This window comes from Crocodylus porosus, unplaced genomic scaffold, assembly GCF_001723895.1.
Source record: "Crocodylus porosus isolate Cpor-Errol unplaced genomic scaffold, CroPor_comp1, whole genome shotgun sequence".
Classification (NCBI taxonomy): Eukaryota; Metazoa; Chordata; order Crocodylia; family Crocodylidae; genus Crocodylus; species Crocodylus porosus.
The window spans coordinates 44,778,975-44,794,679 of NW_017728910.1; the positions used below are offsets into that span (position 1 = coordinate 44,778,975).

At 48.9% G+C, this 15,705-nt stretch overlaps 1 protein-coding gene across 1 annotated transcript in view; it reads left to right on the top strand.

Annotated features, from left to right (window-relative positions):
- TRPM2 (transient receptor potential cation channel subfamily M member 2) overlaps window positions 1-8,623 on the top strand; it is a 50,184-nt gene extending 41,561 nt beyond the window's left edge. Inside the window, exons 27-33 of the mRNA XM_019533107.1 lie at window positions 1,708-1,784; window positions 1,887-1,988; window positions 5,246-5,332; window positions 6,097-6,202; window positions 6,631-6,732; window positions 7,687-7,803; window positions 8,362-8,623. Coding sequence (XP_019388652.1) covers window positions 1,708-1,784; window positions 1,887-1,988; window positions 5,246-5,332; window positions 6,097-6,202; window positions 6,631-6,732; window positions 7,687-7,803; window positions 8,362-8,487 — 717 coding nt within the window. The 3' untranslated portion in view covers window positions 8,488-8,623. The remainder of the gene's footprint in view (window positions 1-1,707; window positions 1,785-1,886; window positions 1,989-5,245; window positions 5,333-6,096; window positions 6,203-6,630; window positions 6,733-7,686; window positions 7,804-8,361) is intronic.
- The last annotated feature ends 7,082 nt before the right edge of the window (window positions 8,624-15,705 follow it).

Genomic DNA, 15,705 nt, shown 5'->3' on the forward strand with positions numbered 1-15,705 from the left:
TTCAAATTTGCTGATGACACTAAGATGTGGGGGGATGTGGGCATGCTAGAAGGGAGGAATAGGCTGCAATTGGACCTAGACAGGTTACAGGGTGGGGGGATGAGAATAGGATGGGATTCAACACTGACAAGTGCGAGGTGCTGCACCTGGGGAGGAAGAACCAGCAGCATACCTGCTGGCTGACGAACTCCCTTCTCAGCAGTGCAGAGGCAGAAAAGGATCCTGGAGTCATGGGCCGGCAGTATGGGGATGCAGTCAGGAAGGCCGACCGCATCTTGTCATGCATCCACAGGTGCATCTCGAGCAGGTCCAAGGAGGTGATACTCCCCCTCTATGCGGCACTGGTCAGGCCACAGCTGGAGTACTGCATCCGGCTGTGGGTGCCGCACTTCAAGAGGGATGTGGACAACACGGAGTGGGTCCAGAGGAGAGCCACTCACATGATCGGGGGGCAGCAGGGCTGGCCCTACGCGGAGAGGCTATGGGACCTGAACGTGTTCAGCCTCCACAAGAGAAGGCTGAGGGGGATCTAGTGGCCTGTTACAAACTAGTCAGAGGGATCAGCAGGCACTGGGGGAGTCCCTGTTCCCCCAAGCACTGCCAGGAGTGACTAGGAATAACGGTCACAAGCTGGCAGAGGGTAAATTCAGACTAGACATCAGGAGGCGCTACTTCACAGTCAGGGTGGCTAGGATCTGGAACTAACTTCCAAGAGAAGTTGTGCTGGACCCTACTCTGGGGGCCTTTAAGACAAGGCTCGACAATCACCTTGCTGGGGTCGTTTGACCCCAGTACTCTTTCCTGCCATGGCAGGGGGTCGGACTTGATGATCTGCTCAGGTCCCTTCTGCCCCTACCAACTAGGAAACTAGGAAACTATGCAACTCTGTCTGGGCCACATCCTGTCTGTCTGGGAACAGGGCTCTGGCTGCACACTCGCAATCCCCATGCCCCAACTCAGCCATTACTCAGTCCCCAGGGGTAGGACCGGAGGATTTGGCCCACGTTACCTTCCTGAGTCAGAGTGTTGTTAACAGTGGAGGGCCAAAGTCTCTGCTTCACAGAGTTAATGCAGAGTGTGGCAGAAGTAGAGGGTCCAGCTGGTACTTGGTGGCAGCTCCCTCATTTCCAACCTGGTCTCCAACCCAGGGTGCAGGTCAGAGCAGCTAGGGGTGCCCATGCTGTCTCTGGCACTTCCTGCTGCACTGGTAGACAGAGGGAAGAGGTCCAATGACACCAAAGCCATGTGTGCTGGGGCCTCAACTTTCTGTGCTACTGGAGAGGAGCAAAGCAGGCTGAGAACTTGCCTGAGTGTCTGTGCCATGAGCCAGGACATAGGAGGCACGTGGCTTTCAGCTGTCACCTAGGCATTTGGCTGTTTCAGGACGGTGGGTTTCATTTGGTGTCAGCGCAGTGCTCCCAAGGTCAGCACTGGGCACAGGCTGGGGTCCCCATAGGGAGTTTTTCTCCAGCCCTGCAGCTCTCACCTGGAGCCCAGTCCCTTTCAGAGAGCCTCCGGCTTGACAGGACTGGGCTCCAATGCAGCACCAAGCAGTGGAGGTGCCCGTCCTGTGTCCCATCAGGGGCTGGTTCCCCAGGACCAACTCAGAAGAGACCAGGGGGCAGTGAGCTGGGCTGTGCTGGAGCCATGCCCAGCCTCAGGTGCCATCAGCCCCTGGGAGGCTGAAGGGAGCTTTGTGCACTGCAGGTGGAGTTCCAGATCTATCAGCCGCCCTTCTTCACTGCAGACAGGAAGGACAAGGCTGCCTGTGACCCTCTGGGACAGTGAGTGTCAGATCTGCTTGCCGCCTCCTCTTCAGTCCCTCCCCACCCCCCTTAACCGCTCCCTCTTGGTCCCCCTCTGTCACCCCACGCTCTGTTTTTCAGCTCTGTGGAGTCTCTGCTGAAGATCAGCTTCAACGCAATGGATGGACTGGTCAACCGGCAGAGCTTCCATGGCACCTATGACATCCAGGAGGGGCTGCCGCTGTGAGTGAGCTGGGCAGGGTGGGGAGCGAGGGTGCTTCACAAGCAAAGGTCTCCAGAGAAAAGCCTGCCTGGGTCATTGCCGCTTTATGCTTCAGTTTCAGTGCTCCCCTGGAGAGAGGCGGAGAGGGGAAGCCATACCCGTCACAGCCCAGTGTGACCCCTAAATCCCACAATGCAGTGCACTGCCCAGCTGTGCTCCCTTTGTGTCCCCGAGCCTGGCTGTTGTCACAGTCCTGGCAGGCTCCCAACCTGGCCCTTACTGAGGCAGGAGTCTTTGCCCCTGAGCAAAGTTTGCAGGTTCCTTTGGAGAATAACAGGAAAATGAGGATGTTCCTGTGCTGGAAATGAGGCCTTTGCTCCCCACAGGGAGAATTGTACCCCAAAGCACCTGCTCTCTAGTCAGCCAAGGCCCCACAGCTGGTCACGGCATGGAAAGCTGAGGCTGGTTGGCTCTGGTGGCCGGATTAGGTTTCCTGGAAAACTCAGCATTGGCTGTTTGCCATGCAAAAGTTGCCTCTCGGTGACAGATGTGGGACAGGCACTTGGTGGTGGCTTTTCATTGCCTGCACAAACTCAGAGCAAAGTCGGGGTGGTATGTACCACAGCTGGGACTGAGTTCACTGACTGGCACAGTGAGGGGTGAAAGGATTCAGAACAGACAGCAGTCGGGTCTTCTCAGGCTAAGCCGGCGAGCAGGCCCAAAGAGCACCAGGGGACAGGGCACAGCTACACCACTCTCCCGAGGAACAAACGGGGGGTTGCAGAAGCAGACACTGAACACCTCCTCTTTCTCCTGTACTGTTCTCCTTCTGCTCCTCGCAGCCAATATAGCTTAGGGTAGTCTTTCTGCTTCTACTGCCTTAAAGGGACTGCACCAGTCAGGAGGGAAGGAGAGGAAAAAATAACCCTCCCTAGAAAAAGCAGTGTTATCCACTATGGCAATCTGCTCGGTGCAGGGCAGACTTGTTATCCAATGTGCTTGGGAGTTTTTGCTCTCCTTAAGTTTTCTGAATGACTGAGTCCATCTCAGGGCAGGCTCTGGCTACCCAGTTCAGAGCTAAATTTTGTGGCAAGTTTGTCTGTGTAAACATACTCTAGAAAATTAATTTGAATGAATTCTTAAAGGAGACTAGGTAAACTGCATTAAACTTCTTCGTGGACTTTGGAATTAAAGAGGCCTTAATATAAGTCAATTTATTTAATTTTCAAGATGAGCAGAATGAAAGCAGCTTTAATTGTGACTAAGACCATCGCACAGGGGGTTTAACTAGTTTGGATCATGTCTTCAGTTAATTCTTATTGATTTTCTTGAATGCTTTTGTGGAGGCAAGCCTCAGTGCTGGGTTATGGAGTACTGAATGAAAATGGTGTTACTACACTGGATTCTTTTTTCCCCTTGAGTTAATGTATTGCCAGTGAATTGGGGGTGGTCGATACATTTGTAAAGGCCAGACTGGATATTACCCATGTTGTGAAGCAGGAATAATGAGGCTGTTCATACCAGCCTTTACAAACATGAACTCCTGGGAAATCACTGGTTATCCTTTAATGTGGGGTCAAAAAATCCAGTTTAAACAACCCCATGAACGTCACAGCTGATTTGACACTTGGAAATATTTCTGCCTAGTGCCCACTTTCACTTTGTGACCTTCTCTGTGTGAAAGCAGAACTTCTCCAGGGCCTGGGGCTGTGTTTGATATTGTGGAAAATACCCCAACTGCTTCTAATGTGACCGACTTTGTGTCACTGTGCCCTAGAAACCTCAGCACCAAGAAAGAAAAAACTGCTGCAGAGTTTTCCACGGGGAAATGGGTTATAGCATAAGTATTGATGAGAGACTCAGTTAGCCATGTTAATCTGAAGTCAGACACAAGGCAGGGTAAATTTTGTATCTTATGTGGTGGAACAGTAGGGGGTACTCCTGCATTGAGCAACCCAACTTACTGTGGCCGACCAAGAACCATGCTTCAAGTGCCTCCCCTGAGTTGCCTACGTCCAACCATCCCCCTTCCTGGAGCACACCCACAAGCCTTGGGTAACCACTGCCAGCACCAGAGGTCTGGTCTTTGTTGGAGCTCTGTGCCCCCCAGGATACACAGACCTTGTGACCTTGAACCCTCTGTGAGATTTTGGGGTGCTTCCTTTAGCCTGAAGCATTCACAAGCTGCCCTGTATACAGGAGGAGTGGTCCCTCAAGGCTGATCCCTCCCTCTTAAGCACACACTGCAAGGGGTGCTCAGACAGATAGATTCATTTTAAAGAGGGATGGGGTGGGGAAGGAATATAAACCACAGGTTATTCAAAGGGGAACTACCTTGAGCAAATCGGTATGGGCTTGTTTAGCCCTTTTGATACACATCTAGAACACTCAATCCTAAATTACTAGCTAGGTTTCCGGTCGTTTGCTCACAATTCCAGCCAGAGACTCTGGAGGCCACATGGCTCGCGGCTGTGCCCCCAGAACATGTCTGCCCCTTCTTCAGGAAGAAGGGACCTTATAATACTTGTTGTGACCTTATCATTAAGTTCCAACCAGCAGCAGACCCATTGGCTGCTGACCGGTGCTTCCAAAAGACATCACCTTCCCAGGTGAGAGGACTAATCGCATGACCTGCAGTGGTGGGACCTCTTAAACAAAGAGAGAGCTCCCCGCTCCCTATGGAATTAACAACCCTGTTACTTAGGAGACCAGGTGAATCCAGGAGCCAGAGTTTGTAACCAGGGAGGGAGGGTTTGGGCTGAGACCCTACAGCAGTGAGACTTTGGGCAGTGAGGTTGATTTCTCCACACTTTATAGACTAACTAAATCAGAGCTGTTGTGACTCCTGTATTGACAGAGTAGAAAACAAGAGAAAAAATGCTGTCTGATGTGGCGGAAGTATTCCCACCTGCTAACATGCAGCCCGTTGCTCAGGACACCACCACTCTGAACCCTTGTCTAGAAAGCACCATGTCATATACTTTCCAACTGGAAAAAGTTGTAAAGTTTTATTAGTTGATTTTCCAGGAGTTGTTTTGAGGAATTGGTCTTTGCTTCCTGGACTCGTAAGAGGTTCCAAGAAGCTAAAAAAAGGAGCGGAAACAACATGCGTCTTTGTACCAAACTATTCTCAGCATCTTTGGCACTAGGCAATGTATGCATGTAGTGCTTGTGAAATGTGCTGTTAGGGTTGAGGGAAAAAGCTCTGCGTCATATGACAAGGCAGGAGAGCCAGCAGAGGGATCTCAACACCTCTCTCTGGCTTCTTCTGTGCTAGGAATCCCAGGGGAAGGACAGGCCTACGAGGCCGAGGGAGCCTGTGCTACTTTGGGCCCAATCATGCAATGCACCCTGTTGTGACTCGGTGAGTGAAATGGAGGCTTGCACATCCGGGCATCATTCTTCAAGTGAGTTGAATGGAGCAGCACCCTCCCCCAGTGAGGCAGGAAAATCAGCACCCTAACTCACTGAGCAGAAGCTGTTTATATATGGCAGGGAAAGCAGTGTGTCAGGGGTTCCTGACCCTGGTGCCCTCGTGTAGCAATTTTATCTGGCCCATTTAAAGATCTGGTGCTGCTTTTACACCAACTTTACCATAAGGCAAGGGAGGAGCTAGCTAGCACAATAAATTCCCACTTGTCCTTGTGATTTTTGCCCTGCAAATGCATCTTCAAAGCACTTTACAGTCATTACCTCTCACCATGCTCTAATAGGATAAGTATCACATCCCATTCTATCAATGGGGAAAGAGGGATGTAGGGACATGAAGGGATTTGCTGAAGACCACAGCGAGTCAGGGGCTGAGGAAAGGTTTGCGCTCAGGTGTCCCTGCTGCTAGCTAGCCTGTGCTCAGATATAGGGACCAGGCTTAACTCCTTAGTATGGTGGGCAGCTTGTTTTGTCTTTGTCGCCCTGAAGGCTGACCCTGGAAACCATCTTACCTTCCCTCATAGGCAAGAGAGAAGGCTGGAAGTGTGAGACCTCCGCAGGGACAATCCCAGAGGGGGGAGGTGGGGTGCTGTTAGTGGGTGGGTCTCTGAACTCTCTTTATCTGCTGGCTTTCCTTGATGGGCAGCTGAGGTGATGGAGCAGGGTCCTAGCGTGGTGCAATGTATCTCTCTCTCACAGCTGGAGAAGGAACACAGATGGGCTGATTTACAGGAAGAATTTGAAGAAAATGTTGGAAGTCCTTGTTGTCCTGTTTCCCTTGTCAGACCACTGGGCTCTGCCTGGGGTAAGAGTCAATGAGACAACCAGCTGGATGGGGACTAGAACAATGTGCTGTCCACCTTCCTCCCAACCTGGCTGGGATCCTGAGGGGTAGGGTCTGACAGTCCTTTTTCCTTTTATCTGTACTAGTTTTACCACAACTTCTACCCTTGTTCATGGTGCCTAGTCCTTTGGAAAGCCTTGGCAAGCCAATGGCCTTAGTAAATTGTAGGGGCAGTAAGTTCCAGAGGTTCATGAGCTTACGGGCAGGGATGTGATTTCATGCATGTTTTCACTCTGTGGGACAGTGCATGCTCACTCTCCAGACCAGTGTCACACCTGGTTCGGTAACATCTACTGTCCTTACAGTGGTCACGAGGTCTGTTTCCATGCTGGGGTCAGGGAGGAGTCCCAGCTGATAGGGCCCAGTTTTGACAACTTGGTCTTGTACAGGGGTCGCTGGAGCCAGGCGAGTCACTGCCGCTGAAGCTGAAGCATGTGCTGAGACGGGAGTTCTGGACCCAGTTCCAGAACCTGCTGAACCAGGGCACCGAGGTAAGTGGGTTGCTTCGATGGGGCATGGAGCCTGGGTGCTCCTGCAGGGCTGGTGTCAAGGGGTTGTGATTACAGCATCTGTAGACATACCTGGCACATGGTGGCACATGCCAATGACTTGGTGACATCTCTGGAGCCCCCAGTAGACTTGGGTGGCACAGACCTAGACCAGTGCACTATGACTGCTGTTGTGCCCTGTGTTAGTGCTGACCAGTGCTGCAGTCACACCTCTCACTGCAGGGTCGACCCAGCCTAAGATGGAGGTGTCAAACACATAGCCCGCAGGCTGCATCCAGTCCACAGAGCTGTGTCATCTGGGCTGTGGGGCTTCTGGAAAGGCCAGGAGTTTGGGGGCAAGGTGGGTTTGGGCAAGGCTCACTGCCAAAATGCAGGGTATGGAGCACCAATGGGAAAAACCCATTGATTCTCCTGCAGCCCCCCCCAAAGGCACAGATACTCTACCGTGGAATTAGCATTCTTGGGCAGCACTCAAGGAAGACCACAGTCTTCAGATAGGGTCAGAGATAGGGAAGTTGGGGCCTGCAGTTACCTTTGCCTTGGCTGCTATCCATGGGCTATGTAGGTCTGAGAAGGTTTATCCCTATCAGAATGACTTATGGCTCTGGGCGCTGCTGTCCTGTATTATGCTCTGGAAGTCAATCCAGCTAACCTCAGGCCTGACGTCAAGCCCAGAGCAGCCAGTGGGCAGGCTCCTATGACTCCAGCAGGCTCTGGATCGCTCAGTCCTTTTTCCAGCCACGCAGCTGTCAGGCAGCTCCATCCTGTTAACCCATTCACAGCTGCAGGAGCCATATTTGCTCCCTAAGAGGGTCAAGCCTTACAGAGAGGTGACCAGGGAGCAGAAGCCACGTGACAGCTGACACCCTCCTAACTCAGGGAAACCTCTCTCCTGCCTTGAGGGGCCCTTCCCAGCTGTCCTCTCTCCCTTTACAGATATATAAGGGCTACATTGATGACCCTAGAAACACGGACAATGCCTGGATTGAGACTGTTGCTGTCAATGTGCACTTTGAAGATAAGAACGACATAGAGATGAAGCGGATGAACTCGGTAAAAACTCTTGCTTTCTGGCTTCCAGGTGAAAGGGCCTTACTCCCAGCACTGTTCAGAGAAGGAGACTCATTGAAGACTGTAGCCTTGGCCCAGCAGAGACAGTGAAACCTCAGAGTTCAGTGCATGACCTCGCTGTCCCTAGTCTGTGTTGATGTAGCCACGATCCCTGGCTCGGCACTTGTGGTCTCAGAATGATGGTGAGGTCCACTCTGGTTTTCTCTCTGTGGGTTGACGGGGAACCCAGCTATGAGGGGAACCAGCCAGGAGAATAGGCAGGTATGAGAGGTCTCCTGGCTGGGGTTTCTAAGGCTATTAAATGCCACATGGGTGCCTCCAGTCTGCCTTGTGGTAGGGCAGCTGCCCCTTGGTGAAGGCCACTGCAGTTGATTATGGAAATGTAGAGCCAGGGTTTTATCCAACAGCCCCCAGTAGCTGTGGTGCCCTAAAATCCCATGGTGAATGGTGTTGAGAATGATGGGTAACAGGGGTCCGGAGAAAGCATCTCGTCCATATCTGAGCTGTCCCATGCCAGGCTCTACTGTTTTCCCTTTGCAGTTTCTCCAGGGGCTGGACCCAGAGGTCTGCATCCGCTGGCAAGTGGTGGATAAGAGGATCCCCCTGTACGCGAACCACAAGGAACTCCTGCAGAAGGCATCTGCCCTCCTGGGTGCCTATTACTGACGTAATTGCCATTGCCATCAGGGACAGTTTTCTGGATCCAGGAGATGAGCTACTCTTGCCTCAGTCTCCAGGTTGGGCCTTCCAGCTTGTCACTTGGCCTGACCCTCTGGGCCTAGCGAGATGGTGGGTAATGTGACTCTTGCTTAATTACCTGGCAAGAGAGACTGTCCTCCAGGCCAAACTGCCTCACACTGCTCTGCTGAGGCACAACAAACCTGGCCAGTAACTTCCCCTGCTCTCCCAGGCTTGGTGCTTTCCTGAGTAGAAACATATGCTTTGGCTAAGTGGCTTTGTTTTGTGCTCCAAAACATTCATTCATTTGCCTTTTGAGAGGTGGGCCAGGTTCTCCACCCAAGCCTCTCGAGATAACAAGCCAATGTCTTGACTCACAGTGGGCACGTCTACATGTGCAGTTAATGCGACTGGATAAACTCCAGTGCAATCTGAGTTGGACTAAAGTAATCTGGATGTCACCATCTACATGTGTTTAAGCACAGTAACTTATTCCACCATCATACCTGTGTCTGATGGGACTATCTGACGGCACAGTAAATTAATCTACACAGGCCTAATTGCTGCGCGCGTGGCAATGGTATTGGTTTATTGTGTAGCAAATTAGTCTACTGTGTACTAAAGCATACATATAGATGTATTCAGTGTTAGGCAGGGGCCCTGGTTTCTATTACCTCCTCTATCACAGACATTTTAAGTAAAGGTGGGAGCAAGGCTTCTAAATGCCTTTAGAGATTTGGGCCTTGGTCTCTCTGGGCCTCAGTTTCTCCTCTGCAAAACTTGGGTAAGTCTTGTAAACTCCCTGGGGCAGAGACAGCCTCTCATCATTGCACAGCACCTAGCAGGGCCTTCATATCCACAAGGGCCTCTGTTTTCTCCTGTCACACAAATGACAATGACAGCGAATGTGAACAAGGCCCTTTTTGCTTGTAACTCAATCCCTCTCCCTGCCTCCATTTTCCTCAGAAATGAGCATCCCCATCTATCCAGACACATTTTCCTGAGCTGAAATGCTGGTTCAAACATCTCCTCACAGTATTTGAATCCATCCAGCCCTTTCATTCTCAGCACCATTAATCTTTCCCTCAAACTTTTGCTGCTGCTGCCACCTGTGACAGCTAGGGTCATGCTTCCCTGGGGCCTAGAAGGGCATGCCAGGCTGGAAGTGCAAACAGCAGGCCCCTACCTTCTCTGGATGCCCAGTTGTTCAGCTCCTCCTGGATAACATGTAGCTGTGAGTTGGCCAGGGTTTCACAAAGCTCCTGCCATTTCTCTGGTCTGCCCAAGGCACCACACTAGACATTTAGAGCCCTCCATTTCACTTGATTATGCCCACAGGGTTCACCTCTGACTCACAGAGGCCAAGGCTACAATGACTTCTGTGTAGATACCTTTGTAAAACACTTTGGGATCTCTTGGACTGAAAGCCTCTTTAGTGTTCATGTGAGCCAGTAAATCTGCTTCTGCCCACCCAGGCTTGTTGCCATCTCTGATTTTGACCTGGGAATATAGACTGGGTTATGCCTCGTCATGTGTTATAAAGGCATTAATCCCAAACAACTTTGAGTGTCTATGGCTGCTATTCATCTATTTATTGCTATATACCTCTGTTCAGATACCTAAGAACCCTTTGAAGGCCCAGCATCCTAACTAGCTTTGGTTAAGAGCTGTGTTGTAGCTGAGCCTGATCTTTGGTGTAATGCAAGCCACCTTCTTCAGATGCTGAATGCCACTTTTTTGGGTAGACAGAGCTCAACCATCATTCCTGAAGCTATGATTGAAAGCGTGCACCGCTCCATGCACGCAGGCATCCATGCACATCCCTATGTGCATGCGTGCCCCTGAGCAGTAGAAAGTGGCTGGCGGTGGAATAAATGTTCTATGGCTTAGGAAATCCAACTTCAGGGGCAGAGGCTGAAGCTTCTGGTTTTGAAATCTCAGCTGTCAAAGGGTCAAAGTTGGAGACATGCATGTGTATAAGAGTGACATCTGGAGTGGGAGGGTTAGGCCATGAGTGACCCTCCCAATGGACTTTATTGGGAGTCCTTTCTGTGAACTCATCTCAACAGAAGGTCCTGTTCCTGATGAAACTGTTGGGAATTAATCTTGGATCCTGCAGGTCCTATATAGGAGTGACTCCTTTGTTCACACCCTTTCACCATCCCAGCTCTTCCAGGGCAGTCATTCTGAATGGGCTTTTTACCAGAGCCGAACAAGCTATCCTCATTAAAACATGGTTGAAACAAACCCCTCAACAGTTTATCTATAAATGTGTGGCAAGAATGTCTGTAAAACCCTTTCAGCCAGTCAACTCCCTGCAGTTCATGAAGACTTCCAGTGTATACTTTTTTTACGACTATGGCAGTTCTTCACCGGATTCGTATTTCTATCCCTTAGTCTCTGACTGGAAAGAAACTCTTCTTTTCCCATTGGTCCACTGATCAATAGAAATGGAGAACAAACATGAAACGTGGAGTCTGGATTTTAGCATTTGCCAAAGGTGCTGGAATGATGATTTATTTAATGCATCATCTAACTCAATAAATACACTATTAACGAAAACCAGCAGTTCATTATGCTTGTTTATTAACTGATTGTTCCTGAATTTCTTCAGTTTCTGAACTTCTTTCCAACAGAGCTAGGTGTCCCCACTTCAGCAATTACTCATAATTCTACACTTTAAATGTTGGTATTTATTTAGACAGCTGCAAAGAATAAAAATACCATCTAATAGAGCTGGTTGTTAATGGAATCAGTCAGCGTCCCATTTTGGTCTGCAGCTTCCAAAATAAATGGCTCTGTTTCACCTCACCTCTTAGGTGTCAGCAACTTGGATCCCATTAACATTATTACTAGCATTGTGAATAGTCATGCTGTCTCTGCATAGTTACTAGGGTAGGAGCTTTCTTCTCAGAATAACGCCTAATTTAAACACTTGCACACCCTCAGCTTCACCAATACCACACCAGCTTGCTTACAAATTCATACATGACAGTCTACTACAGAATGCGCAAACATGTTGTAACAAGTTCGGAGCAAATCTGAGAAGCCTTTTAGAAAAGAGAGGAGTTCCCAAACTGCAGATTTTTCTTTATTTTTTTTCATTTTATTTGTTCGGTTACATCTCAGGCAGGTTTTTCCATGGAAAATGTCGTTTGAGTTTGCTTCTTCCTTTCCATCTGGAACAGTGCCTTTCAGTGTTGTCTGGTCTTTTGGAGGGTTTTGAGCTGATAGTGTCAGTCTGGCCGAGGATACAGAAAATTGTGCAGGTGTCCCATGAAACAACAGGCCCAGGGATGTCGGTGAATACATGGGTCTGTGCAAAAATGAGTCCTTAGTAGCTACCTGGCCACTGCGAGCTACAGTGGCAGCTTTTTCCAGATAATGTAGCTTGGGCCTCCTCCTCTGTTGATGGGAATCTATGCTGCATCATTGATGGTTCCTGCCACATCAGGATCTGGCCTGCTGTTTGTCATATACGCCTGAGGAGGAGGCATCCTGGTGATACAGTACTGCCCCCAAGTGCTGCCCACCAACCTCTTCAGGACTCACTGCCTGAGCACCCAGAGTGCCTGGGAACTCATGTCTGGATTAGGACAAAAAAGAAAGAGCTGCCTTCATTGGCCACAGCAGGGTGCCTGGCAGCCCTCCCGTGGTGCATTCGAGCAGCCTACAAGACGGAGCCAGGTTGTGCTGAAACTGAGCACTCATTTTAAGACACCCATATGTTTCTAGCCCTTAGGGTTGTGAAGCAAAAAATTTAAATATGAATCAAGTATAAGTTAATGGCATGAGTCTGCAGTGAGCCTAAAATAATGGCACTGAGCTATCAACCCCCAGCCCCTGCCTGCTTTTAGCCCAGCAATGATGCTTTATGTTATTGATGATTTCACAGATGGTCCTTGGTGTCTGCAGTATAGCCAAGACGTGACTTTTTCACCAAAATAAGGGCACCGTGGTGCATGGCAGTGTAAACACTCAAGATGGGAGAAAAAGCCTCTGTCCCATACAGCTCAGCTCAGATTTTGTCATTCAGGGTCAGGATGCTGGGCAGGAAAGAGGAATGCCACGTTCAGTCACAGCCCAGGGGCAGTGAAAGGCCAGTACATCTCCCAGTTGCCTATCCATGGGTGTGAGGAGAGGGGCTCTCCTCAGGCAGTAAGTCTCAGTGAACCAAGTGCTGGAGTGATGTTCAGGAGACCTGGCTTCTAGTCCTGTCCCTGCCACTGGCCTAGTGGGTGACCCTGAGAAAGTCACTTCACCCACCTGTGCCTCAGGGTTGCCACCTATGAAAAGGGTATAGAGAGGCAGAGCCCTTCTGTGACATGCTTTGAGGCCTGCTGATAGAGCGCACTAGATAAAAGTGAGAGGGAAGCTTAGTCTCCATGGCACATTAAAGGGGTGGTTGGGGTCATTCCTTGGCTGTAGAGGAGTAAGAGAAAAGCCATTTGAAGAGCTCTGATCACACTCCTAGTCCTGGACAGGACTAAGGAGCGAGCCCTTCCCCACAACCTGGAGGGATTATTGTGCCTATTTTACAGGTGGGGAACAGAAACCCAAAAAGTCAGCGAGTAACACCAGTGGATCTGTGCCTGGAACTGGGAATGGGCCTTGCATTCCCAGCCCCAGTCCTCTGACCATAAGCCCATGCTACCTCTCACTGCACAGAGATTGATTGCTGCCACCCTGAGATGCTCTTCTGTTCATTTCCTTGTCATACTTGGCAGTACCTGATGCAGAGGAAAGATGGGAAGTGTAAGAGACCAACATGGATGAAACAGGGGCTCCTTAATGACCTGAAACTTGAGAAGAAGCAGTATAGAAACCTTGTAGGAGTAAAAGCAGAAAGGGCACAGCACAAAAGGAGATACAATTAGCAAGCAATGCAAAGGGAACAAGGAAGGTTTTTCTAAGTACATGAGCAATTAGAGGCAAGAGTGAGTCTAGTAACTAATGGGAAAAGAAAGTTAAAACCATATGCTGCCAAGAGGTTTGGAGTAGGGCTGTGTGAAATTTCGCCAGGAGTTCCATTTTGATGCTGTTTTGAATCACTTTGAGCTCGAAACAGTGAAATTGAAACAAAATGAAAAGCTTCAGAACAGCCTCGAAACGAAATGAGGGCACTCAAAACATTTTGAAAGTTTCAAAACATTTCAAGTTTTGACGCTGGGCTTGCTTGCAGGGAAACAAAAACTAAGGAGAGGGAGGGGGAAGAGGGGAGAAGGACTACTCATATTGACATGCCTAGCTGGCCAGTGACTGTCATCCTTCCCTGAGGTCCCTTCCAATCCCAGTGCTCTGAGGGAGGGATGGAAAAACAGCTGCGCTTTAGCGCACACACACAGTCACACGTCACGAATTGTGCTTGTCAGCAGTTTGAGGTGCAGTTTCCCAGAACCCCCTTCCCCTGTCTCCTTGAAACTTGGCAGGCTTTGTGGCCTCAGAAGGGGATACTATCCCTGCAAGTTTCATCTGAATCAGGCAAGAAATGACAAAGTTATAGGCTGTTTTGTGCATCCCCATTATAGCTGATGGGTGAAACAGAGAAACAGTTTCAACTAAATTAAATGGAACAGTGTTTTTAAAATGAAATGAAACTTGAAACAAAACACTGTCCCATCCAAATGGCGAAACGGAAGTTGAAACAAAATGGTACTGTTTTGCACAGCCCTAGTTTGGAGTACTTAATGCCTTTTTTGCTTCAGTTTTCAGTTAAAAGGTTAACTGTGATTAAATGGCTAATAACATAATGGGCACCAGTGACAAGAGGGTACGTCCTCATGTTACCTGAATTCCAATTTATCAAATCAAGAGCAAGACCTTATAAAGGGGGATAAGGCAAAATGCCACATTTATTGATTACATGAATTAGACATAGAGGTTCGGACACACCACTCATATAGGCATACACACACATTATACAGTACTTCATTACACACAGACACCCACAAACACAAAACATTCTCTCAGGAATTATAGTTACCAGCAGTAATTGTTCAATAATAGCACTGGGTGGCCAGCCCAGTCCTACTGAGAGAAGATGCAGATAGCAGGCAGGGTGGTTATTATGAGAGAGATCCTGAAGATAGCAGCTTGAAGAGGGGTGAACAGACGCATCTGTGCTCTGAAGAAACAGAAGTTGAGAGAGAGACTCACCCAACCTGGCATTTTTCAGCGTCCTCTTGTATAGGGATTGCCATTCTTTGTTTCAGCACTTTGGGGTTTTTCCATATCCAATTTCTGTTTTTGCAGTTGTCCCTCATCCATCTTCTGCTTATCTCAGCCCAAGGTTAGTTTGGTCTTAAAAGTTGGTATCCCAGTCTTGGAGTGTCCTTGCTGCCCATCTGGCAAGATGTGTGCATTCCTCCTCCTCCTCATTATTTCCTTGGCACCCTAGGCCTCAAAGGTATTCTTCAGGTATCTATTAATGAGTTTACGGACTGGTAACTTACACATTTGGCACTTTGTTGCTTATAAACACAGTTAAGTCTTCTTTTCCTGTCTCTATGCCATTCTGTCACCATTCACCTTTTCACATACACTCATACATAAAGGGCATGGAGAGTTCATTCACTTATGTCAAGCAAAAGAATACAAAATGGAGCTTTCAAGTTACTTACAGGCCAAGACTAACATGGTTATAGTTCACTACTATTACACTCTATGTTAACATCAGCTACACTAGTTCACTTCATGCCACACTCGGGCCAGAACAGGCTTGCAATCAGTTCTCCAAGTTAGCTGTTTTCAAATCATCTGGGCCTGAAGAACTTCATCCCAGACTACTTAGACAACTGATGAAAGCAATCTCAAATGAATTGTCTTTGAGAACTCATGCAGGATGGGAAAGGCTCTTGAAGATCAGAATAGGGCAGCTTAGTGGTACCGCTTAATATCTTTAAAAAGGGGGCAAAGGTTGCTTACAGACCAGTCAGCCGAACTTCAGCTTCAAGAAACCTAACAGAATAAGCAAGCAAGCAAGCAATCTTTTCATACGCACCTAGAAGACAACAAGGTGCTAAGCAAAAGCTAAGGTGGACTGGTCAAGAACAGATGAACTTTTATTAGTAAATGTTTAGGATTGGGAATCCGGAAAAAAAGATGGCAAAGCTGATAGGGAAATACAGATTGCCCGAGCGAGGGACTAACACTAGAGGGGTGGGGATGAGGAGGGGAACACAACTAGGTTACAGAAGATACAATGTT